This window comes from Gadus morhua, chromosome 23 (assembly GCF_902167405.1).
Source record: "Gadus morhua chromosome 23, gadMor3.0, whole genome shotgun sequence".
Lineage (NCBI taxonomy): Eukaryota > Metazoa > Chordata > Actinopteri > Gadiformes > Gadidae > Gadus > Gadus morhua.
The window spans coordinates 13675327-13701404 of record NC_044070.1 but is presented as its reverse complement, the minus strand read 5'-3'; the positions used below and the strand labels follow the sequence as shown (position 1 = coordinate 13701404).

The following is a 26078-nucleotide window of genomic DNA, read 5'->3' as shown; positions in this document are numbered from 1 at the left end:
CGTTATGTGCTTGATGTAAAAAATGACCTAACCCAATATTTACCATCGCTGGTCTTTAGCACCGCGTTGGACACGAAGACAACTAGGGCCCGAATGAACCATATTAGTCAGTTTAAATGTGGTTCATGGGACTAAATATTCTGGCAGATTTAGACGATTGCCGGCCACCAAAGTGTGGGAAAAACAGCGCACATGACCACGCAGCCATCCACCAAGTAAACAAGGTTGTATAATTTGTATTTCATTTGATATTTAATTCGATATTATGAGGATACATTTTCCCGTGACACCCTGGAAATGGGTAAATCCCTGAGATTAGACTATTCATCAAAGCACTGTTTGTTGGACACGTTTAACGGCTTTGGCCTAGTTCCTCAAACTTGTCAGCATGTGAGATGAACAAAGACAAGGCTGGGAGAATCCAACCAGGAAAATGTAATCGTTATCTAACATGGTGGTTGGGAAATTAAGACTTGACTCTTACACTTTGACATAAGGACGTCTGACAAAAGAAAAAATACACTTCAGATGTAATTATGTATTAAGCCATGTTTTATAAATGCTGATATTCTTCTACTTTTACCTTCAGTGAGTCATGTCAAACAAGCTTGAGCAGGTGTAGGGAGCGCAAAAACAGAGAGGGAATTATATGCTCAATAAAAATAAGGTGGACCACTAGGTTAGTGAGTAACGGGTCATGATGGGACGGGGCGTGTCCTTGTCTGGAGGAGAGTGAGGGAGAAAAGAGACATCAATAATCAAGTGTTGAGCTCTCGCAAGGAGAGGACGTCTGTTTTTCCACGGACAACTTGCTGACAAACTTAGGATATAACTTTAGAGTCGGAATGAAGTTCTCGATATTTTTGTGTTTGTTGCTTCTCCAGCTGAAATGCTTAAATGCTAGACTTTTATCAAAAAGTGACGGCAAATTTATCCGCAGCAGATTAACGGGCCCCGGTAAATCTGCTCATAACTCAGGTGAGGATGCGTAGGCCATGTTTTCTTACAAGCTGTTCCTTCTCAGTGCAGTGCATATTGGATCATTTAAAGTGATTACAATAGTCTACTACTCTGTTCCAAAATCTGTTCTTTTTTTGTATTTTGTAGTTTATAAACTTATTTTCTTGCTTCGATGTGCTTGCAAGCTGAAATGTAAAGAACAATTAGGACATTACTAAAAAGCTATTAATAGCTCTAGCAAATTAATAAAAGGTTAAATAATTAGTAATTCAAAATAATTAGTTTGAAAATAATATCCAAGGAATATTTGCGAATGAGTTTTACTTTCGTCTGTTAATCAGGTGTCAATACAAGTCGGTCTATCTGGAAATAGTGGTGATAGCATCCATTTATAGGGCTACTTTTTTATTGAGGATACGTCTATGTTGTTGATATTGACACTTTGAAGGCGTTTTAGGCGGCACCGTGCTACCAATATCAGAACCCTACCTCAACACACTTTATGTCTGTGTGAATGTTTATGTTACTGGAGCCATGTCACATAAACATTTCTGTAACCCTTGTGTAACAGACAAAGTATCCTCTTATCTTATCTTATATATAGGCCTAATAAAAACATGCGATCGGACATATGAGTTGCTTTAGGCCTATTCTTTTTATTTGTCTTTATAGCGATAGATAGTTTGGGTTGGAGGAGACGTGATTCGTGCAAATAAAATATTGTGCAAACAGCGCAATTTTTGGAATGTTGCATTGGATCTTGCTGGACGTGTTGGTGCTGTTTGTGACAGTGGAATTCTTACATGCAATACACTTTTATGAGCCTGTTAAAGTCGATTCAGATGAATAACTCCCCGACCATAGATGTCTATGTTCCATTTTAAGATTGACATGTTTACGGTTCCATACGTTATCAGCATGACATGCCCATTTAAGAAACTGTTTAAAGGTTTAACTGATTTAGTCCTTCGTAATTGTCTATCGAAGCGATAAGTTAAGAGGTTCGTCAAGATGGTAGCGATAAGCGAGGCTATAGAGCTTCCTTTTAAATAAGAAGGCGCTTTGAAGGACTGGATGGGTAAGTTGCAGGCTATAGGCCTACTGTTCTTACTAATTATAGACTATCATAATGGCTAGTTGTGAAATATGTACTGCAGGTTGAAATGTAAGTTCATTTATCATTTCATTATTTATTTTGGCTATTGTGATTTTGTATCAGTCAGAATAATCAAATAAAAAATCTTAAACTAAATATAAACTATTGAAATTATAACACAATAGCAATGACTTGCATATAAGTGGGGTTAAAAAAATAAATACTGTAACCAACAGATACACAGAACTCTTCGAAAAGATTAGAGTCCTAGAACCAGGGACATTCACAGACACAATGCACCTAGCCAATCAGCAAACCCCAGGACAACATTTCAGAAACGCCCCCTTTGGCCGGAGCGCATCCCTAACAAAGTCGTACCACACAAGCCCCACCCATGGGATCAAAGTATAGTGCCGGGTTTCTCCATTACACTGCAGGGAAAGACAACCCATCAAATAATTTAAAAAAGCCCTAACATCTACCAACGTCTTCATAGCATCCAGCCACCAGAGAAGACAAAATATTAGAGAGGTTAAATATTAGTTTAAATATGAAAGGTATTATGTATAAGAAACTCTTCCTGAGTTTTTCCCAAACAAAATCAGCCCACAGTCTGTTCTACGTAATGGAGAGGGTTTTTGAAGGTCTCATTTTATAAGTTAAATCACATCCTGTTCATACAGTGGCCATTTAAAGGTATATATGTAAGGTTTAGGCATCAAAATATCAAAAACATCCTAGACCTACATTATATATTTTTATTTTTCTTGTGCACTTACAATATCCTTAATGTTTCCAATCATTTGTAAAGAGGAAAGATATCTTTCCTTTTTATTAGGGTAACGTCCTGGGCAATTTTTCGAGTTTTAACAGCGCCATCTGCCCTTTAACCCTTAGCATCCGAGAAATACGGGAAACACAGAGCGTGAGGATGGAAGTCGACAAACTAGATAGCTATTTAAAATGTGATTTTTTTTATTCTATTGCTCACTCGATTTGGTTCACGATTATTCAGTCCAGTTTGCTCTGACTTGCCGAGGCTGGGCATGTGAAGCATAAATGTACCTGTGACTCAAAGGACCCAAGAAGATTATCTGACAGGAGGAGAGATAGTGCTCTCTTAGACAGGCAAGCACCCATTGGGCTACGCTATTCAAGTATAGTACTAACAGTTATCCTAGCATGCAGTATTTTTCTCACTAAGTTCATAAACCAAGACTATATTCTGTGCTTGTGTTCAATTTCACAGAGGCATGTTATGAAGGGTTGTCCGTTATTTCGTAAGTATCCCTTGCCTTAACTTTTGCCATCAATGTATTATCAGTTTTTGGAACATGCTCAATATGTGTAGTACCAAACAGGAGGACAATCCTCAACTTCTAGCAGGAGACCTTGAAAGCATCTTGAGGTCTGTTCTACCTAGCAGCCTCCACCACAGCCCCATCCACTGACTCACCATCAGATAGGCTAGGAATACTGAGTATAACTTATCCACTGTTTTCTAGAGCCTGGAGTTGAAGACCTTTCCATGTCAGAAAAAATAATCACTGGTCCTACATGAAATGTGATGTTTTATAAAGGGTATGTGGTGTTGGTTGTTTTAAATGAACACTAAGCTATACACTCCACTCCATTAGCATCCAGCAGAAGGTGAAGATGTTAGTTTTGACGAGGACTATATCTATCAGAGACTGGAATAGCAGAGCTTTGAAATTTCTACTGTCTACTATAATAAATAGTGGTATGGCCCTGGTCTATATTTATCTGAGATGTCAAAACGTGGTTATTCCTACACATCTGAATGCAATCAGATGTGCAGGCCCCCTCACAGGGGCCTGCTCTCCACAACAAGAGAAAAGTGATAAGAGCTGAACTACAACCTCATTCCTTCGCACTCGAGCTGCACTTTAATACATTGTTCTCATTTTTCATGTCAATACATTCATTGCAAATATGAATGTATTGCAGTATGGAAATATAGAATATACATTTTTATAACAAGAATAGAATACCAGCCATACACTTCCAGGAAGATATTTCCAAAGAACATAACAGGAGTGATGTTGTTATAGTAATTATAATACTGCCGCCATGGACCAAGTGTGCTGGCCATGCGGGTTTGGGTCTGGGTATTGGTCATGTATCTCTCACACTATTCTGCTCACTCTTGTTGTGCCGCCTGCTGAGCCCGTCCCTCTTCCACTTGCCACCGCTAGATGAGATCTCCAGGTCTCAACAGTTTACATTGATACATCCAATGAGATCGGTCTGCCTGTAACATATTGTACCTTGAGATACAGAGAGGATATCATCAGCTGACAACATTTATTTGGCTACATTGAAAGAGCTGTCATGTGTTTTATGTAGTACTACTTGCATTCTTTGTTTGTGTCTCTATACATAGGATGGTTTATTACAATGCTTTTCTGCTTATGCAATTAAAACAAAGGTTTGGTTTAAAAACATGAATCTGACTGGAAATGACTTCCAATGCAGGATAGTTATACATAATTAGCAAGTCAACCTGTTGCACCAGCTGTGCGTAATTTCAAACGTAGATTTTCAATGCACTAAAAACTATCTTATTTAATGATGTGACATTTAAATATCGATCAAGCCTACTACGATGTGCTATGAACGCTGAAAACGTTATTTTAAGTATGATTGTTGAGACCATGGATAACATTGCTTGGCTAACCACATTCTGTTCAATCTTTTAATATTGTTCCACTGGACATAATTGAGGTCCAGAGAGCACTAAAACATCTGGTCCTGCTAAATCTGCAGGTCCTGACAAGCTTGAGCCATTATTTTTGATGTGGGTTTAGACTTTATAGCAGAATCTCTGACCCATATTTTTAATCTTACTTTTCTCAACAATAAGATTCCTAACATTTGGAAATCTGCCCTTGTCCTGCCTCTGTTTAAAGGAGGCGATCCTACAGTGTTAAACAATTACAGGCCAATTTTTTAACTATGTGTTAAGCTAAAGTCCTTAAAGTGTGTCAGTGACCAACTTAAAGAAGTTCTTGACATGAGTAATATTTTATCCGAACACCAATCAGGTTTTAGAAAATGACATGGCACAATTACTGCAGCCTTAAAAGTTGCTAACGATATTATTGAATCACTGTTTTTATTGATCTCTCCAAGACATTTGATATGGTTGACCGTGCCACCTTGGCAGATAGACTACACAAAATTGGTTTATCCAGGCAGGCCGTAAACTGGTTTTCAAATTATTTGTCAGTGCGAACCCAATGTGTCCAGTTTGCTGGGTCTTCGTCCTCCTTTCTTCCACTTTTAAAGGGTGTGCCCCAGGGTTCCATACTAGGGCCATTGTTGTTCTCAATATATATAAACAATCTTTGTGACCAAAATATCCAATGCTGCCTGTCACTTCTATGCAGATGATACTGTTATTTATTGTTCATCCCCTTCAATGGTAGACACGTTTTATTTCCTGCAGTCTGCTTTTGATTTTTTACAGTCACAGCAGAATTTAAATTGGTTTTAAATGTAGATAAAAAATAATTAATGTTTTTTTCAAATGGTTAAGAGCTACCAAATAATATGCCAAAGCTTTTAACAACCCACAAGGTTGAAATTGAAACGGTCAATATGTGCAAATACCTATATTTTCAACTACATATTGAAAAACTTTAAATTAAACTTGCTTCACAATGCAGGCCAGGAAACATTTGTTCACTGCAACCTTTCTACCATTGTTGGATAACGGTGACCTGCTATTTATGAACGCACCTGAACCGTACCTCAAAAAATGTGATGTTTGCGTAATCTAATTAACTACAATTAGCAGGGTAATGCTAATTTGACTAACTAATTAGTTGTGGCTATATCATTACAATGAAATGACGTGTGATTAAATTTAGCGTGAATAAATCTTTCATTGCATTACCTCGTCTGTGAAAATGAGTCCTGCTTGGTCAGCTTGATTTCCACTGGAAATGAGCCCATGCTACTAAACGACGTCATCAAACTAAGACTTTTATGCATGCGATTTATGCATTAAAAAACCTTCTCTTTATTCCCTTAAATATATGCATCATTCAAAATAGCCATATAAAAGTGTTATACATAAACGTAAAGTTCAGAATAAAAACAAGCGAGATCAACCTTTTAAACCAAAACAATCAATAGAGCAAACCCTCTGCTCCCTCCCTTCGTTTCTCCACCTTTGACGAGTGCTCCATTCACACACCTGTGATTGACCAACAAAATGGATTCATCAATAAGGGAAGAGAAATTAGCAAGGAGCAGTCTAAAATCTAGATACAGACACAATCAACTCAAAACAGATATTCTCGCATTCTTTTAACAAACCACTCAATTGCTAGGGGTTAACGCCTTATTCCCGCTGTTAGGGTGTTCCAGAGCCTAGGGATCTCTGAAGGCGAATGCACAGATGCCTTAAGTTATAAGCCTTGACTTGCATGGATCTGCCAATAGGGCTGCATGTGAAGATCAATGGTCACACCCTAGATACCTCATAAGAGTTTGGCATGTCTAGTGTGCTTTTAAAGTAATCTGTGAAATCTCAGGTTTGTGTCCTAATAGGGAGCCCTTCAAGCGGTGCCAGGGATGTGATGCTGTCTGTGATAAATTTACCTCGGATCAAGCATTCGTACTGTGTAATAGCAGAAGTTCTGGGGCTAGCCGGCCCACAGCCTGGGCCGAAGGGGGGGAGGTGACTGAGCCATTAGTCAAGTGACACTACTTAAAGAAGTACATCAGTTCTAGATTACTTCGGGATGGGTAGTATATGTAACCCTTTTTCCATGGCTGGACTATATTGAGGTGTGACTGCTATTTTATGACTGTGTTTCAGGCGAATTTGATTCCTAACAAATTAATATGTTGTGATTTCAGTTGGCCTCTACTAGCAGGGATGGACAATTGTGATCCGTTAAAATGTATGGAATTGTCCTTTTAAAGGGCTTGTAAAGTGTGGGACAAGGCATAATCTTTAAGAAGTAATGATAATGATTCAGTGCCGGCACATCAGGCAAGCTACTTAATGCCCGTTGGCTGATTTATGCTCTTTTGAGTGAGTAGAAGAAGAGTCCATTCTACATTCCTTGCTCCTAAGTTAGATTATACCTCCATTGGAATGTAATAGTGTCTAGTCCAACCTTTTTTTGCCTCTTTTGACCATCTACATTAAGATTTGTGAAACACCTACACTGTACTGTACACACATATTCGGCATGTCTGTTGAAAATGTATGCACACCTTTTTATCAAAGCATCTCGCACACACAAACACACACACACACACACACACACACACTACAATTTGTATTTCAACAACCTTTATCTGGTTCCTATTTAAATAACTCCTGTGATATCAGCCTCTTCAGTTGGTTCTTCTGAAGTAAATTGATGATCTAACTCTAATGGACACTATAAAGACGCCTTGTTTTTTGTGCCATAACAGATTTCTTCATCCAAGGCAAACAGAGGCCACTGTTTGCACGAAGAATGTACGAGCGGCAAAGAGTCTATGAGATGGTAAGGTGAAATTCTGTCTCAATCATTGCGCTCTTCGTCTTTCGTTCCAGACCTTCCTTCGTATCTCTCTCCAGCGCTCGCTCTCAGGTTGAAACATAACAGGCAGTGTCAGATATGAACCATTGAACAGTTTATTGGCAATAGAGCGCTAATATAAAAATATATACATCATTGTATTAACAAGAACATAGTTGGAATTCATTAATGTGCGATAGTCTGGGTTATCCATCTTAATATAGGTTGCCTTATCAGATTAGCTGCATTGGATTTTAAATATTACATGTCCTTCTTGGTACATCAGTGCAGCCTATGGCCATAACTTGACCTGCTAGTGTGGGGGATAAATCTGACACAGTTATGGAATATAACAATTGATAGGAAGGGGAATTCTCAAGGAATGACGTGTTCTCAGCCCCTCAGTCTTGAACTACAAGTCGACCCCAACCACAAGACATCCACAACCCTTTGCCCTCCTGTTGTGCTTCCTTTACAGCGGCCCAGGGTGCGCCCGGCATACCCCAAAGGGCCGCCTCCTAAAGTGGCTAAGCTCCCCGATGCTCCAAGGTGCACCGAGGTTTCCAAAGGCTGCCTCCCCAATTCCCGCTGCTGTGACCCGTGCGCAAGCTGCCAGTGTCGATTCTTTAACACCATCTGCTTCTGCCGCAAGACCAACTCGATGTGCGGAAAGAAGGCATAGAACGGAACATGAGGAAAGACACACATGCAACCGTACCACAAGAACAGATGTGATATAACTATAATAACAAATGCATGTCGATAATAGAGCATAGACCTATTTACTGAACAGAAGGAACCATTGCTGGTACAAAATGATAATTTTTGTTATCGTCTATAGCTGCTTTAGAGTTTGTAATCTATATGTATTCTCCAGTGTATATTTTCTTGTACAAATCCAAAAATGCCTATGACGTGAGTTTTTGGCTCCGTTATGGCTATTAAGCTATATTTTCTCAATTACAATAAACAATATGACTTGTCACCTGTCATTCCATGTTGTTTCTATAAACGTATGTTTATATGTTAGCATAATTTATGTAAATGTTTTTTCCAGGAGAATACTCAAATCAAATTTTAACAGATGGTGATAACAGTGATTTAATACAATCAGATGGTGGCGCAATTTAGTAATTTACCCCCATTGACATGGTCTTGGGTCAATTACTTGAAACTAATGTATAGATTATATAGAGTACATCTATTTGCCATTTTATAACTGATTCATATTTAATTAATGTTATTGGTGATATTGTTGCATGATTTAAAGCTCTGCATATAGTTCACCATCTGCAGCAGTCTTACATGAAGTGCACATTCAATTCAATACTGTGGATATGAGTAGGCCAGCAATCTGAAGCTGTTTAAACTTATATGTGCATTTTTACATATAAAGTATATTACGTGTGTGTGTGTGTGTGTGTGTGTGTGTGTGTGTGTGTGTGTGTGTGTGTGTGTGTGTGTGTGTGTGTGTGTGTGTAGGCCTATATTATTCTATAACTTAAGTTTTCCTGGTTTCAGTAAGTCTACAAAAATAAAATACACTTTTCTTCTATTTATTGAAATTAAATGTATTTATTTTGTATATATATATATATATATATATATATATATATATATATATATATATATATATATATATATATATATATTTATTTATTTATTTATTTATTTTTTATATATAAAATAATAAGTAAAATCACTTATTAAAAGACCGACTTTTATATCTACAATGTCATTACACTTCATTATTTGGGGTAGCGCGCTGGATCAGATTTTGCCGTGGAAGGTGTCTATTTTGTTTTTGCGGTACTGGGGCTTTATGGCCACTGATCGGAGCACTTTGTCGGGCCCAGAAAGCCAAAACGACTGGCATTTTACCAGCCAGCAAAAAGGAACCCCGGAGTAACTCGGAGTAACGGGAAGCAGGAGCGACTGACACGGTAATAAAACATACCTGGCTGACTACACTAACTCCTTACACCCGATCACAAAGACCCGAAGCCGTGTCGTTTCACAGATAGTTTCTTAACGGTCTATTTTCCACTTTCAGCCAGCTGACTGCCCATCTTTGTGATGGCGGACATGGCTGCTAAGGAGCTAGCTAGATAGCTAACTAGCAAGCTACTGGGCCCTTCTGCAAGCAGCTGGCTAACGGCTAGTAAGAGTGGACCTAGGTGACTTAAGCTGTACTGCATGCTATCTAGGAGTCTCTCTAGCTATTCAGCAGGCCTATGCAACGTTTGCATTCTAGTGTAGCTGTTCTTCAGTCCTTAATGCATTTGGTCCGAGCATTTCAGGTTCATGGGACAGCTAGGGAGGCTAGCTAAATTACTTTGCCAACAAGACGTTAGCATTGTTTTTACCCCTTCGCCAGTCTTTTAGCTTGTTTCTATCTGGATTTGCTCGCATCGAATACTGTGATAACAAAAATCACCACATTAAAACGGAGTACCTTGATAGTTAGAGCTACTCGAGCAGCTTTTAAATCCTGACGTCGCAAGCACTGTCAAAAACTAGAGGCAGTTTGAGCTAATGCAAGTTTGTCATCGGAGTTGGCTGCCGTGACATTAGTCGATACTGCCGTGGTTGAGGCATCAACAACAGGGCTCTAGGCATCAACCGCTCTGGACTGAAATCTCCCGAGGCATTGGAACAAGTGCAAATGAAATCCCTTGTGTACTGAACTGTATGGCTAGTCCTTGCAATACAATCTGTATTGTATTGCAGGTAATGCGGGATACCTTGGTGCTCACACTAACGTTTAAGTTGAGTGTTGTGTGCAAGATGTCTATTCACTCACGAAGTTTTGGAGCATAGCACAATTGGAAAACAGGCCTGTGAAATGTATTACCTGCTCTATTGAATTATACAGCACAAAACAGTATATTAAAGACGCTTAAAAATAATTCCGTTTATTGTTATGCTGCTGCTAAATGACAGCAAGCAGAACAGACGTACCGGACTTGCATCTCATGACTTGAATAATCGTTAGCAGTTCAATATTAAAATACTATAATGCAATGTTTGGCACACTTTGGGCTTTAAGTGTAAAGTTTGAAATCTTGTCCAACTTAGTTTCAAATTAACCGGAAACGATGATACTGTCATGCTGTCTCACCCCATCTGGAAATGAGAAGACAGAGTCTAGCATTGAAGAAAAAAGGGTGGATGCTTAAATAATTAATGCCAAATAGACTTCCTCATACCAAGCAATGTTAGGCATTGTCATGCTGACTTTAAATATTCTGTTTTAATTGGCAAACGTGCGCATCTAATTGCGTTATTGTTTTTATATAAAGTTAAATTCGGTTATTTGTGTCCATGTAAATAGACTCAATAAGGTATGTTAACCAACTTTGTTTGTGTCTTCCCCTACATGAGCTTAAGCAAATTCACATGGGGAAATAGTAGCACCAAAACAGCGCCAGATCTGATCAATTAGGTCTTCCATAGACTTTTCCCTGTCATCAGAGTTACACTAACTTTGGCTTTTACAACATAATGTAATCGTGTCAGTGTCTCACTTCAAGGGAATGAATTAAAGTTTTCAATGCACATTTAAATAATTCCAAATACTTAATAATAATAATAATAAATTAAATTTATATAGCGCTTAATATGGTACTCTAAGACACTTTACATATTGGCCTATCAAAACTATGTAAGACAGACTAGGAATAAAAGAAAAACAGAGGTTAAACATGAAGAATAAGGTGGGAGTTAGGTGGGGAAGGCTAGTGTGAAAAGGTATGTTTTGAGGGCAGATTTGAAAGAAGAGAGGGTTGGAGAGACTTTGATGTGGGAGGGGAGTGAATTCCAAAGGGTGGGGGCAGCAACTGAGAAGGCCCGATCACCCCAAGTCCGTCGCTCAGTCCGTGGAACTTGTAGCAGGTTGGCAGAATTGAACCTGAGGAATCGGGAGGGGGCGTGGTGATGGAGGAGGTCGGCAAGGTAGGGGGGGGCTAGGCTGTTGAGGGCCTTGTAGGTGATGAGTAATATTTTGTAGTTGATTCTGTGTTTAATTGGAAGCCAATGGAGTTCACGGAGGACAGGTGTGATGTGTTCTCTGGAGCGGGTACCAGTGAGGAGGCGTGCAGCTGAGTTCTGGACATATTGAAGTTTTTTGAGGACTTTGTCTTTGACTTTGACTTTGACTTAGTCTCCAGAAGATTGTTGGTATAAAGAAAATATTTCAGAACCTTTCAAAAGTTATTACAATTTAAAAAATGTTGTATGACCCTATAATGACAAACCGCAAAAGACTCCATTATCACTCTTGTCTCCTGTAGCTGTTGTTGTCTGCTCTAGCAGGGCCGATAGGGTTTTACCACTCCAATCTGGAGAGCAGTACATGCCCTGCATGTATTGCAAAAGCTCTGTCAAATAAGACTTCCCCACACAACCATTCAGTCTGGTATTGTGCTCTGTCCTTGGTTGTATCCGGAAGATCAGTATTTATTTCTGTATGTCGGTGTTGATTTGGTAAACAATATACTGAGTGACTGAGTCTAGACAACCTGGTGCCTAAACCAAGCCAAAACATAAAAACACAAATCTTTTTACTTTTTTTTTTTTATTTTTTTTTATTGTATCGCCTGACCTCAGCAAATCAATGTTTTCTTTGAGCTGAACGTTTATTAAAAACGATGAAGCTGAACATTTATGAAAAACCATAAAGCCTTATTCTACAATCAAGTCATTACTCCTTAAGGCCATGTTTACCTTCATATTCAAAAGCCCCTCTTATAGCATTATGGTACTTATCCACTGGCAGGCTGTGTACGTGCTTAAGCTTTGTTTTGGTTTTTGCCACTGCCAATTAAGCCACTACATGCCAAAGTAACTGATTATTTATCTCCTGTCTACCTGGCCTGAATTGGCCCTCAATCTTGTTTTAGGGATCTTCTCTTTTGGTCTTACATATTCTTTACAAACGCCATCTCTTCCACTTTCTTTAATAAATTACACATTAATACAAAACTAAATTAACTTGAATTATCACACATACTCAAACTCGCACACTAACTGTGCATTGTTTTTGAACCTACTATTCATAGCTCTGTCTGGTGTTGCAAAACAACAGAGTGGAATTGGCTCTGGTCAGATTGTACCCACGCTACTGTGTGGAATGAGGAGACTTTCTGGGATTTCGTTATATACCTAAGGATAAAGATCTAGCAGTTTGATTGTGAGAAGCGTAAGATAAATGAGATGCGTCACTGGGTTACACTTGTGCATAAGTGTGTGCGTGTGTCACAAATCCTTCAATTACTCCCTCTTGTATTAAGAGGTAGTCTAAGGGAGACATAGGTTACTTAGTTTACTGTTGCTATTTTTCCTTTCCTTTTTGCATTTGAAGAGAACACATCTGCCATCCATCTCTTTAGTGCGTTAGTATTGCTCTTTTGCATTTAAAACCCTGCAAATAGAGGAAGTTATCGCTACAAGATGGCCTTGTTATCTGGAAAGTGTGATTTAAATTGCCTGGCAGCATTGAGAGAGAGAATGTGTGTGTGTGTTTGTAAAAACGTAGTTCCCTAAATGTAAACTAGTAAAACAGATTAACTATCGTTAATCACATTATACAACTTGTTATTTATTATGTTTTTGGTCTTATCATTTGAGAGGGCTGTGACGTTTGAACCTCTTAGTGATGAGCAAAAATTGACAAGACCTATTGGTTGACATATCTAAAGTCTCAGAAGCGGTTTGAAAGGGCTGCCCGTTTTCGTTAGTCATTAGCCGGGGCGTTAAAAACATTGGCACAAACATTGAGTCCCAGTCTCTTGCACTTAGCCCTCTCCCCTCTTGCTTTCATGTTCAGCTTCTCTGTGGGTAAGACCGCATCCAGCTTCTTCTCCCCTTTTAGCCGCACTTGCAAAAGCAAAGGATTTAAGGATGGCAATGTCATTTTTTCACTTGGTCTGTTGTTCTGTCCAAGACAGAATCGTAGAGAAAACAGCCGTGATGAAGTGGTTTCCGTCAATGGTTTGGGATGCATGCGTTGGTTTGGCCAACCAAGGTTTTGTTGCCGAACTTTGAGTGCTGTGTCTACTTGGCTTGCTGGGGAATGGGGAATCTAGCCAGTTGGCCCTGTTTGGACACTTTATTCATAATGTTACATGGGAAATGTATCATTCAAATTCACTGTTTATTTTCTTTTTATTTCAATGATGGATGTAATATCATTATACTTCAGTGGTTCCAATACATTGCCTACAATTAGTTTTAAGTGCTCTGTCAAAGGGATGTAAAACATAACATTTTCACATCAGCTGGTTCAGAAGTCAGAATGGGAAATATTAATCATAGGCGTCGCCTAAAGCAAATGGTTTGTGCTGATAACATCTGGCCATACATGCCAATTGCCAAGTCAAATAAATTCCGTCGAACAAATTTCTCAGATGGATATCTGGACGTTTCATGAGTTGAAAAAAACAAAACTCGCTAGAAATCTGTCAACATCCCGTATTTGGGACAAAATCCTATTATTATTATTATTATTATTATTATTATTATTATTATTTTTTTTTTAGATGAGACTAAAAGGGGGACATTTTACGACATGCTTCACTGCAGTCTGCATGATCGTCTGTCATGACGTGATAACAATGAAGCCGCTTTTCTCTCAAACTCCGTAAAGAAAATATAAATATAATCATGCTGATAACTGATGCTTTTATGGCACCCTACTTTACCAACAGGCGTGAAGTTGAAAGGGCTATTACCCGCCATGTCCCAGTGTCTTCTCCAGGCGGAGTGTCCACCAGATGTATGATTACCTGTATGACTACCTGTTAGGCTCCCAGTTGGAACAGTCCTCTAGATAGGCTGGTAGACTAGTCTCCCAGTTGCTACTGTCTAGATAGGCTGGTAGACTGAGCCCTTGGTCATTATCTATGTATATTAAGGTTTTGTTAATGATTAGTTCATGACTGAAGGCATGTATATGTCTTGTATATAAACGTTATCATATAGTGTTGCCAAAGCGTTGAACTGACTAGTATTTCTGGAGCCGGCTAGGGTGTGCAGTTTAATCAACAAGTCGATTTATGACGACGATCTGTAGTAAAAATAACCTTTTGATTTGTTGTTTTAAAATAAATCTCCAATTTAGTGTATCGTTTTCAGTGATTTTTTTGTAATCCGTTTTTGTTTTTATTGAGATAAACAAGGACGTCCTTAAAGAGAATGCAGACGAGGCAAACAAAACAATCCATTTGTTAATTAATGGCCAGACTTAGTCAGCTGGCAACCCTCTGACACAGACATAAGCTTGAGTCGTTGAAGACTTATCTTTGTCTATGCGGTAGCTGCAATTCATTCTTCACATTGTTTGGAGAATTTGGAGTTGATGAGACAATTTAGCTTCTACCCACAGGTTGTAAAGAAGAAGTTTTTAATGGGGTGCTGTCATATATACGAGTAGAATGCCTTGGGGAGGTAGACTTCAGAGTGTTGTAACCACACATACCTAGGCCCTATCTGTCTGCAGTTTTCATTTTTTATATTATTTGGGTTCTCTAAACAGGTTACCGCAATTTTCATTATGTTACTAATCAAATTCTCATTTATCAATTTCATGAAGAAGATGCGTAACCATGGGAATAGCCTATGACGGAATTAACATGTGTTAAATATCCACATAAAGTGAAATGACGCTCCCATTGTGTTCTCAAGCACGGCAAGATGAAAACACACGTCAGCTGCTGCTGAAAACATTCTGGCTTGTTGGACTGTACTGTAAATATTCAAAGCGAGACATCTCCACGGAAAATTATGTTATAGAACAGGCATTGTTTGGTTATGTCTCCCTATGCTGCTCCAGGCCAAGCTATCCATGTTGATAAATGGAAAAATCTAAAGGCAAATGAAAAATGTTCAGGCATTTATTTTGTTGGCAACACTAAACCGTATTGTACCAAACTGTGGTTTTGTGAACTGCTTCACCCCAACTGATCACACTCAATCCTCTGTGCCTGTGCACATTTGCTCCACACGCACATGCATCAGCATTGTTTGCACACGCACGTCAGCATCGTGCACATCAGCACTGACTGTAAATGTTCAAGGGGAAAAACACTAGTACCTTGTTATTCACAAAACCTTACTTACCCAAGGCTAGTTTTCAGATATTGTGAGGTATCAAAGTTTTGAGACGTCCACGTACCCGACATTTCGATTCAGATGTTCTAAATTATGAAGGATCCTCTTCATCATATAGAATGCTTTTTATCTCTTCTTGGTGCAAATTTGCAGGATTAGAAAGATGCTGCAGAATGCTGTATTCACTCTACAAAGAATTTTAACTTGCTGACAGTTTGTTCCGTTATGTTGATGTCTGTCTGGTTGTATCTTTTTGTTTCTTTCCTCTGCAGATGACTTTGTATTATGAGTAAGCCATCGGGGCTGTACCACGGAATTACTTCTTGTATAGGAGAATTAGTACACAAACGTTAAATATAAATGTAATAATATCATAGAAAGCTGTCAATAGCCAAAATATGTTGTATTTGAACTAACTTGTCACTGTTAGCAATATGAGCAAGTATACAATAGGAAGTATAAAAGTGGGGTACAGTGATACAGTAGTTTGTTCTCTTGTAGAACATGTGGTCATCACCGACTCTATTTAGCTGCGAAGGGAGGAAGCATGTTTGATTTTGCACAGTTGGCAATTACAACATGCTTAAAAGGGTTGTAAAAATGCTAACCAGCAGAATGCAAAAGTGGACCAGGCTTTGTAGTCGACGAGGACAGCTTGTAAGAGGCTGCCGACAATGAGTCATTGCACTGTTGTTACCAGCTCAGCTGATTCTGGCACTTCCTGTTTCTTGTTTGCAGCGGAACCATGGGACACGGAGTGGGCTGAACCAGACAGCCCAGCCACGCACACCAGACGTAGGTAGCCGCGACCTGCGACCTGCGACTCTCAGGTGTAGCAGGAGGGCGACTGAGCCGTAAAGTAGCCCACAGTGTCTGGGTTTGGCTTTATCTTTGTTTTATCTTCTGCCCCTATCGCTATGAGAGACAGGGGTATGCTTTGTCTGCATATATTTTGATCCATGGAACAAAAAAATGTCTTCTAGCATTATTCAGTGTAACACTCACACTCCCAGCCCAGTATTAGTTTATCCAAAAACGGTTGGACCCTTGGCTATTTTATTCTATTATGATTAATACCAGAGCTGAATAGGAAATCATCATGTTCATGTTTGTCCTTCTCATGCATTGAAAAATAATACACTTTATGATTATCCCCATTAATTATGATATTTCATGGACTATAAACGTAATAACCTGTTAACTAGACAAGATTTGTAAAGTGCAGCCCTAACCAGCTACTGTGTCTGCTCCTGAAGTCTCTCACTGAGGTCTGTGACATGGCCACGGCCTCCAGGGCGGAGTCCAGCCATAACCATGGAGAATCTTCACAACTTCATGCCATCAGTGAGTCTGCTTACATTCAGTCTCGGAGATGAGAGACCATGTCACTACGGAGACAAGTGCCCTCGAAAACCTACACATCGTTTCACATCAGTGATTCGTCTCCAAAATGACACAATAAGTAAATGAAATATCGGATTCGACCATGGGGATCTGACGGGTCCTTCTTGTCCCCTGCCAGTTTCTTGTGCCAAGCTCCGGAGGAAGAAGAGCCTGTTCGGGTCCATCTACGTGGAGGTGACAGCGGACGGGGAGACGCGGCGCACGGCAAAGACCCACAGCTCCTCCAACCCTAAGTGGGACGAGAGACTCGCACTGTAAGACCCAACGGCTCTGTCTGTCTGTCTGTCTGTCTGTCTGTCTGTCTGTCTGTCTGTGCTCTCTGACTAATTGTGTTTCTATCATTTGGCCAGTCAGACTCGCACCCAACGGCTCTGGTGGTCTGTCTGTCTGTCTGTCTGTCTGTGCTCTCTGACTAATTGTGTTTCTATCATTTGGCCAGTCAGACTCGCACCCAACGGCTCTGGTGATCTGTCTGTCTGTCAGTCTGCTTGTGTTTCTATCATTCGGCCTGTCGGGTCCATCATCATGCCCGCATTCACACAGTGAAGCCTTTGTCCTTGGTCTTAAAGGGCTTCAGGGGTCCCAGATCAGGCAGCCCCCCCCCCCCCCAGTAGGGCACTGACCATAAAGCTAGACACCAGTGATGGAAGAATGAGTAGAAACCTTGAGATGGAAGCCAGACAGAGATCCGTCTCTTTCTTTCCAGTCTACTCTTTGTGGTTGTTATGTGTCTGTTCTTGACCACATCATGTGCTCATCAGTGTGTTTTGCGAGCTAGGGCCTAACGTAATGCACCCCAGGAACCTTTACAGTGCTGGTGGGGGTTGTGGTGGTGGTTGCACTCAGTTGTAGTTCATAAATCCCTGGAGACCACAGCAATGTGGACACGGCACCAATGCGACGAAAGGAAGTCCATGTCAACCAATGAAACGGCTGGAATTCTCCCCACAGTCCTCCCCCTTTCAGGGCAACAGCAGATCTCTGCCTCACTATGCAACCCTCAGGGATGTGCTTCTAGAGAGACTTGGCTTTGCATTTTAAACATGAGGATTCTACCAAAAATGTCATCCACATTGATTTGGTAAGGGAAGGGAGGCTATCTTATTGGCTATGCTTGATTCCAGGCATGTTTAAATGCCACTGCTAATTTGATGACTGAAACTTCAGCCCTTGGATGTTGTGTCACCGGTGTCCTCCCCTCGAATCATAATGGAACATTTACGTTTTTGTTGTTTTTTCTGCTGTAGGGGTGTGACGATATTTCGTGCTGCGAAATATCAAGATATTAAAACGTGACGAAATGCGTTGGTGAGACGAAAAAATGGTTTGCAATATAAATTACCTTTTTCTGACTTTTTTTATGGACATAAATTTGCTCTAATCGCACCCCTCTCCGCTTGAACACGCTTTCTCTTATTTCTTCTGTGCTTTCTAGGGTAACATCATGCATACATGTATGAATTTTAAACTATTACGTATCAGTGTTTCCCACAGAAATTTTGGAGACTATGGGGGGGGGGGGGGGGGGGGGTATGGAGCGATTGTTGACGACGGGGGGGGGGGGGGGGTATGGAGCGATTGTTGACGGGGAGGGAGGGGGGGGGTATGGAGCGATTGTGGGGGGGGGGGGGGGGAGTTCGTGTCGCTCTCATTTTCCCAATGAGAGCGACACAAAAAAAAAAACATTATTAAAAATAATTATAATAATAATAATTCATGTGCACGCAGAGACTATGGCGGCCGAAATTAGACTATGGCGGGGCGCCATAGTCTCGTCAATGTGTGGGAAACACTGCGTATTTTAGTGCATTCGTAGTTCATTATCGTGACTGGGAAATCGTACGTTGTGGGTCGCCTATAAAATGGAACATCGCTTTTTGTGACAAGTTGCTCATATTGTGATGATATGATATAAACACTGCTATAAACTATAAACCCTCCTTTCGTCAGAAGAAGAAATCGAACATATTGCTTTCTGCGATAAATGTCTCATCTTGTGACGATATGATGTAAACACTGCTATAAAGCGGAGAGGGGCTGCGATTTCAGACGCGCTCGTCCAGTGGTGTAACTCTCTGGCCAATCAGTGGCCAGCAACCTGTTTACGTACCACAAAAGTACTGGTTCAGCTCCCATGGAACCTCGACGGAGGTGAAACTAAATAAGTTCCAGATTTTGGCAATGGAAACGCAAAAAAAGGCGGGTGGGTCGATGGAAAAGCAGCAGAAAAACGTTTTGTTTATTGCCATCAAGATGATTAGTCTATACCATGTTACAATTAACACATCTTGTTTACAATTTCATAAGAAATGGAAATATAGAGCGAATGGCGTTGTTTTCTGTCTTTTCAAATAAATAAAAATGTTCTTCATTCAGGTTTTGTTCAAAATATAGTTATAATTTCGAATCGTGAACCCAATATATCATGTATCGTATCGAATTGTGAGCTGAGTAAATCGTCACACCCCGAGTGTTAGGGATTTATGGGGTGCGTGCCGACTGCCTCTTTCCTGTATCTACCTCCCTCCTAGTTTTTCCCCCCAATTCATTTTTACTGGTGTACCCTTCATGCGGTCCTTTGAGTTATGTCCACAGCCGCAGCAATACCGTCATGCTCTGTGGCAGAGAGACGTCCAGCATGCAGCCGGGGAAGAAGTTTGTTAAGGGTTTAGAATTCAAATCAATAAATTATAATTGCGTCTTGAGATGGCCTGCAAAATACGAGAGGACTGTGTCCCAGAACGGGTTAAAGTTGAAAGATCATAATGAGGACATAATTTATTATTTCAAGTCGTCCCCGATAAATTATATCACCACAGGTGTAGCACAAGGTGATCCCTGCAAATGGATTTCCCAGAACCAGTTTTCCATAAATGTACCAATTGTTTTTCATGCGCTGTTTCGTGCCCATGACTTTTGACCATGTTATTTGTTTATTAAAAAAATATAAGTGGATTTACACGTTCCTCCACTGTAGTTGCATGTTCATTTTTCTCAAGGGCAATGTACGAAATGCAACTGCAAATATGTGAAGTGAATGTCGATAGCTGAGTTTATGGTGTTGGGTTCCCACACAAAACTCGTGTTTCACTGAATTGGAACTATCATAACAACGCCACACTACAATGGGCCTTACATCTTCCAAAAAACTGAGGAAGCTGTCAAAAAGAGACAACTTTAAGACCAAGAAACCCTACTGTCAGAGGCAGTTTAAAACCGCTGCTCTGGGCAGCCCAGTTGTATCCTGGGAAGTAAATTTATGACACACCATTGTCCTATATCAATTTCACAAATGTGATTGATCCTTATCCTAAAAAGTTGAGACACTGCATTTCACAATATTGTAGAAACGAAATCACTCACTCATCCTGTTTTTAACCTCTTTACAAAAATATTAAATTATCTGACCTCTTCCACCCTTAAACTTAAAGTTCAGCAACATTATACATTTACTCTAAATGTACAACTAAACAGGAACAGGAGAGTTTTGGTTTTGGAAACATCTCAATTTTGATGATGGTGAATATCTGAACCAAAAACGTAACGGCCTGTTTTTATTATGTGGGCTTTTTATTTATCTGTGTTTTGGGCAAGACTAAATAACCGGACGTTTTGTGAACGAGTAATCCATACAAATGATAATGCTTACTTGGAAGTCTGTAGAAGTTGAGCACATTATAATCTAAGAGGCCCAACGTGGTTGGACTAAACATTGTGTATTATAAGAGTCATCTGAAATGCTTATGATGAATTCCTGTCTTAAATAAGGCTGGGAAGTGTGACATTTTTCAACGTGCAGCGTTTCAGTCAGCTGTAGTGAACGTGTAGTGGATGTGTGACGCATCGTTCCGTTGAACTGTTATGGAGGGGGGATAAGCAGTTAGCAGTTGAATGTTTAAATCAAATAATCATCCAAAATATGCAGCTGTCTGTCGAGTGACATGATGACAATGATTGTGATTTTTTATTTATCTATCCATCTGATCACTGACTGAGCAGGCTGTTCGTGCGAGCAGGCTTTATGTGTCCGTGTGTGAATGTGTGTAAGAATGGTTGTAAGTCGCTTTGGATAGAAGCGTCTGCTAAATGCCCTAAATATAATTGAATCAGCTGGATCATGGCTTCTATACTGTGAAACTGACTGAATTTATTGATATTTCCATTGCTCTGGAGCTGTGTGTGTGTGTCTGGCAGAGTACAATAGTGGCAAAACAAGCTTCTTAGAGCCAAGGTTATTATTCAGAATCTAATTAAAACAGTTTTTTTAATGAAGGCATGTAAAGAACAACAGATGGAGAAGGGCAGCATGCCTTACCGGGCCGCGGTTACTGACTGGGGTGCAGAATGCTATGGAAAATTATGAACCAGATATAATGAAATTCAGAATTATAAAAGATTTAGATGTTTTTTGCGAAACCTAAACATTGTTTAAAGGTGGTTTATTGGGACTATATAAAACCTGGTCTAATTCTTGTATGCATATTTCTATCATTAGCCCATGGCGTTCTTTCGCGATTTATATATCGGCACAAGTGCTTTTCTCAGAGAGAACAAAAGAGCCCTCAACTTGACTTTCTGGTTGACCAGTCGAAAACAAACATGTTTAAGTATTATCTGAAAGGCGTGTATGTGCATGTTTGTGTAACGTGTGTGTGTGTATTGTGTTTTTCCTTCAGGAATGTATCGCCCCAATCAGAGGTGGACTTCAAGGTATGGAGCCACCATACAATTAAGGCAGACTCTCTGCTGGGCAAAGCCACTTTGAACCTGCGGCAAGTCCTGGACCAGCATGAAAGAAAATGTATGCTTTTGCACGCACACAAGGACATATACTCACGCACGCACACACGCTGACATATACACACGCACACTTGGACATATAGCACACTTGGACATATACACTAGCACACCAACAATGTCATGCTCCTGGGTGCAATTATTTTCCTGAGGTAGCTTAATCAAAGTTCAGATGTGTTTTGGCTTAGGTGCTTTAGTAAGCCACCGACGTATACATGTCTGTACATTCCTCGCCGCTTTCCCAAGCTGACTGCTGTGACCCCCCCACTGGGCTGCTAAGAGCAACAAGCTGTTGTTATAGTGCAGTATTTCCCTAGGCACAAAGTTATGAAATGTTGATTGCATAGACCAGCCTAGCAGCAAAAACATTTGTGAACATTCATTCATGAGAACGATTCATTATTTATTATTAAAGGTTGGGTATGGGATTTGCGAAACCCCTGCAGATTTTGAAAATGCACAACTCAAATGGTCCTACCCCCTCTCCTTCAACGCTGACTCTGACTCCACCCATTCCAAGTACATGGACGCGCAATCATGCACCAGCGCGAACACAGATGCGCGAGAGCGAGCCAGGCCAGCTAGGTTTGAGTTTAGGGTTGTCTTCTAGTGGTAGGTCCAAATGTGGATTAGCTAGTTAGCTAGCTCCAGTAGCTACCGCAGGATAACAACAAACAGAAGCTTGCTCTGGGTCACGAGCTTTGAGTATGTGCATGAAGGGGTCACGCGCGGGGAGCGGGGGAGGGGGAGGGGGAGTGCAGTACGACCGTTTGATTGACGTACTTACTGTCCAATGCCACTCGGTAGTTCTGGAAATCATTGGCTGGGGTTTTTCGAGCCCTGCCCGTTCCACAGATGATTGACTAGTTTAATTTTCATGTCAGTACTTCTAACTCAGTGGCTGTAAGTGGGTAATGATAAGGATTTCAAGTAATTTTGCAAAAATTGCCAAAAAAGAGAATTCCATACCCAACCTTTAAGATTGGATTATCGTATAGATTGAAACATTGGGGTCGGAATATGGATTAGATTATATGTTATCAAAATCAGATGAGCATAAGTTACTGAACGCTTACCTGTATTGATAAACTATCTACAATCATCACAACCTTTTTGTATACTTTATCTCTTCTCAAAATAAATGATATCCATGAATGGGTGTGCGTGCGATACAGTGGTGACTCATGTTCTGGCGTGTCCCCGTCCTCCCCCCCGTCAGTGGAGAATGTGAAGGAGGTGTTGAAGCTGAGCGTGGAGCAGAAAGGAGCGGCGGTGTCCACGGGGGAGCTGACGGTGTATCTGGACGGGCTGACGGTCGCTGACCAGGAGGCGGTGCAGCCCCTGACCAACGGCAACACAACAACCACCAACCCCACCAGTAAGAGCCGTGTGTGTGTGTGTGTGTGTGTGTGTGTGTGTGTGTGTGTGTGTGTGTGTGTGTGTGTGTGTGTGTGTGAAGCGGGGGTCAGTGGGCATCCCTCCTTTTGTGTTATTTTTGGTTTTTCAGAAGGGTCTCCCATGAGGTGTAGAAATGAAATTGAGTTTTTGTATTTTATTTAATCTAGCCGATAGAGCAGACGAATCGGCAAGCTCATGTTTTATTGGCCCTGCCTTATGTGTATGGCCCCCCGCTGATCTATTCTTTTGAGCAGGTTTGATATGTTTACTGTACAGAGGAGATCCTTATTGGAGCGCTGTTGAGGCATTTTCATGAACAAACCAGGAAGACTACCGATGATGTATCACACCTTTCGTTGCTCTGATTAGCTGTAGGTCTGTCCAATTTTGTCCTGAAGCATTTTGATCTGCAACCGTTGATAACGCCCCCATGGAAATCCCAAAATAAACTGAGCGGTTCCAGAGTAATAAGCGTTTGAGAATTGACCATCGCTGTCATTCCCTCTACAGAAACCCAACAGAACGGAGATGCCATTCATGAAAATGGAGAAGATTTGTCTTCCTCTTCAAGGGCAGCCAACAGGTACAACATCCAGCGGGGTAGAGCTATGACTGGATAGCTGCTGATCATACCAATGTTGCAGAACAGTGTCGTTTTAAAGGAGCGAGCCGACCTTCAGATTCAGCACTATAGCTACCTTGCAATTGGAAAGCAGGGTTGGTGAACTAGCCCTCAAATATTCCGCCGAAAGTTTAATACTGTTGCCAAGTATGTTACTGTTTCAAATAGGGTTTGTGTCAGGAGTGTGTTTGAGACTGTACCCTGGGTCAAAGGGTGCAGTGCACCGTCTCAAATTGGCATTTTGAGAATGTAATAACTATCAGTGCTGGCCGGAGGAACGGCATGGGTCTCATCCCTCACACTTAAAGGATAACTTTGGGCGTTTTCAAACTGGACCCTGTTTTCCCATCGTTTACACTGTATGGGTCTAAGGGATGATAATGCTGCAGCCGTAATCCACCAAACGGTCTGCAATGTAATCCTCTGGGGCAACCGCACCCCGTCAATGTACCTCCTCGAAAAGTGCTTGTTTTTGCCGCTGACAGGCTCAAATTGTTATTATATGTCTGACAATGTTATGGAAAGGCTTACTTTTTCAACCTTTTCTTGACCTTTTACTTGATTCGGTTTGTTATTGTGTTCTAACCAATTCTCGCTGAAGTAGTAGTGAAGGAAAAGCCTCTGAACCCTAAGTGAGAGAGGACTGCCCTGCAGGTGTTTGTTTTGTCGGACTACAGAATGCATAGCTTTGTTTCATCGGAGCGATTCGGGTGAGGGAGGGTTGATATTGTAGTGTCAATAAGGAAATGTCCTGCAACAACAAGATTTCAGGGTGAGATTTCTCCTTGAGTGAGACTTGGTCGCACAAAATAGGGACCCCATCCTTTCCATAATGTTGTCAAGACCCTTATAATAACAATCCAGTCCTTTTTAGGGACGTACATTGACTCGGCGTTATTCCCCTAGGGTGCCATTGCTGCTGGTTTGCTACTGCAGTGTCTGAAGCACTCTCGATTTAATGTTGGATGGATCAGTTAAAAAATTTTTTTCTGCATTTGCCACCCTAAAAGATCGGAGAATGTGGTCCAGGTTGAAGTTATCCTTTAATACTTCTACATCAAATCCATTTGACCCCTTTCTTTTCACCTCTCCCTCGTCACTCTTTAATTCACTCCTTCTATTGCTGTCCTTGCTACTTTTAGTTTGTCTCTCCGGAACCACAGTGCCGATTTTGTCTGTGCACCAAAGTGTAATTTAGACGCAGCCCGTATGTGCTGAAAACCAACTGAACGAGTCGTCTGCACGCTGCTGCAGCAAGCAGACGGGGGTGGGGGGACAGCCCCAGCCAGGCGGGCATCTGCATTGCAGTTCCTGGCTGCTATGCCTTCATAGGAAAGACAACGCATGCACACACACTCGTTCACAAACATAGACCAATGCAAGCCAGCAGAGTTGAATCCCCTCTCCCTCCAGATGTACCGTTTCTTTATCTGACTTTTCACATTCATACACTGATTGTGTCCCTTACATGCAAGTCTGTTATATACTGTTTTTATGAATGGAAAAGGTATGCCAATGGATTGTCTGGAATAGTCAGGGCGTGTTATGAGTTTGCTTATCCATTGAATATTTATTCCATATTAAATATTGCTTACAGCGCTCTTAATTATAACTTTTTCCAACCTGGACCCTATTTTCCTATAATTCTTGGTCTATGGGATATATGCAGGCGAATTAAAAATAAATGTTGTCCACATTAATCCCACGATGGGAAAACAAGGTCCAGTGGTATCCCAAAGTTATCCTGGAAAGGTGTCGGTTATCCCTGAAAGACGCCGCCATGCGTATAATTCAAAACGCTGCCGGCAGTATGGATTTGGCAAGCAAGACAGAGAACATGTTCTCTTTAATTGACACCACTTTAATGGACCTTAGCCTTAAAGATCCCATGCCATTCTATTTTATGATGCTTTAATATAGGTATTAGTGGGCCACAAACACAGTATTCAAAGACGTCCCCGAAATTCAGCCGTGGTGCAGAGTTACAGTCACTCCGAAACAGTCGCACATTGAGCTTCCCCCAAACGCGCTGTTTCGGTGGGCGTGTCAAGGCAGGTCAAGGAGGGGGGTGGGGGTGTGGCCCTGAGCAGCTTGTAGCCACTACCATGCGCTCTGTATACGGTGGGCGTGTCAAGGCAGGTCAAGG

At 40.9% G+C, this 26078-nt stretch overlaps 2 protein-coding genes across 3 annotated transcripts in view; both read left to right on the top strand.

The window, feature by feature from the left end:
- Positions 1-733: 733 nt before the first annotated feature.
- LOC115537708 (agouti-signaling protein) lies at positions 734-8587 on the top strand. Its single transcript, XM_030349755.1, has 3 exons — positions 734-978; positions 7514-7587; positions 8081-8587. Exons 1-3 carry the CDS (start codon positions 846-848, stop codon positions 8282-8284), a joined length of 411 nt encoding a protein of 136 aa, XP_030205615.1. The 5' UTR covers positions 734-845; the 3' UTR covers positions 8285-8587.
- Positions 8588-9411: 824 nt separating this feature from the next.
- wwp1 (WW domain containing E3 ubiquitin protein ligase 1) overlaps positions 9412-26078 on the top strand; it is a 39256-nt gene continuing 22589 nt past the window's right edge. Inside the window, exons 1-7 of one of the 2 annotated variants that reach the window (XM_030348497.1) lie at positions 9412-9545; positions 16450-16506; positions 16968-17055; positions 17234-17369; positions 21792-21916; positions 23132-23290; positions 23821-23893. In XM_030348497.1, coding sequence (XP_030204357.1) covers positions 16989-17055; positions 17234-17369; positions 21792-21916; positions 23132-23290; positions 23821-23893 — 560 coding nt within the window. In that variant the 5' untranslated portion in view covers positions 9412-9545; positions 16450-16506; positions 16968-16988. The remainder of the gene's footprint in view (positions 9546-16449; positions 16507-16967; positions 17056-17233; positions 17370-21791; positions 21917-23131; positions 23291-23820; positions 23894-26078) is intronic. The other variant, XM_030348498.1, reaches the window with a different exon arrangement.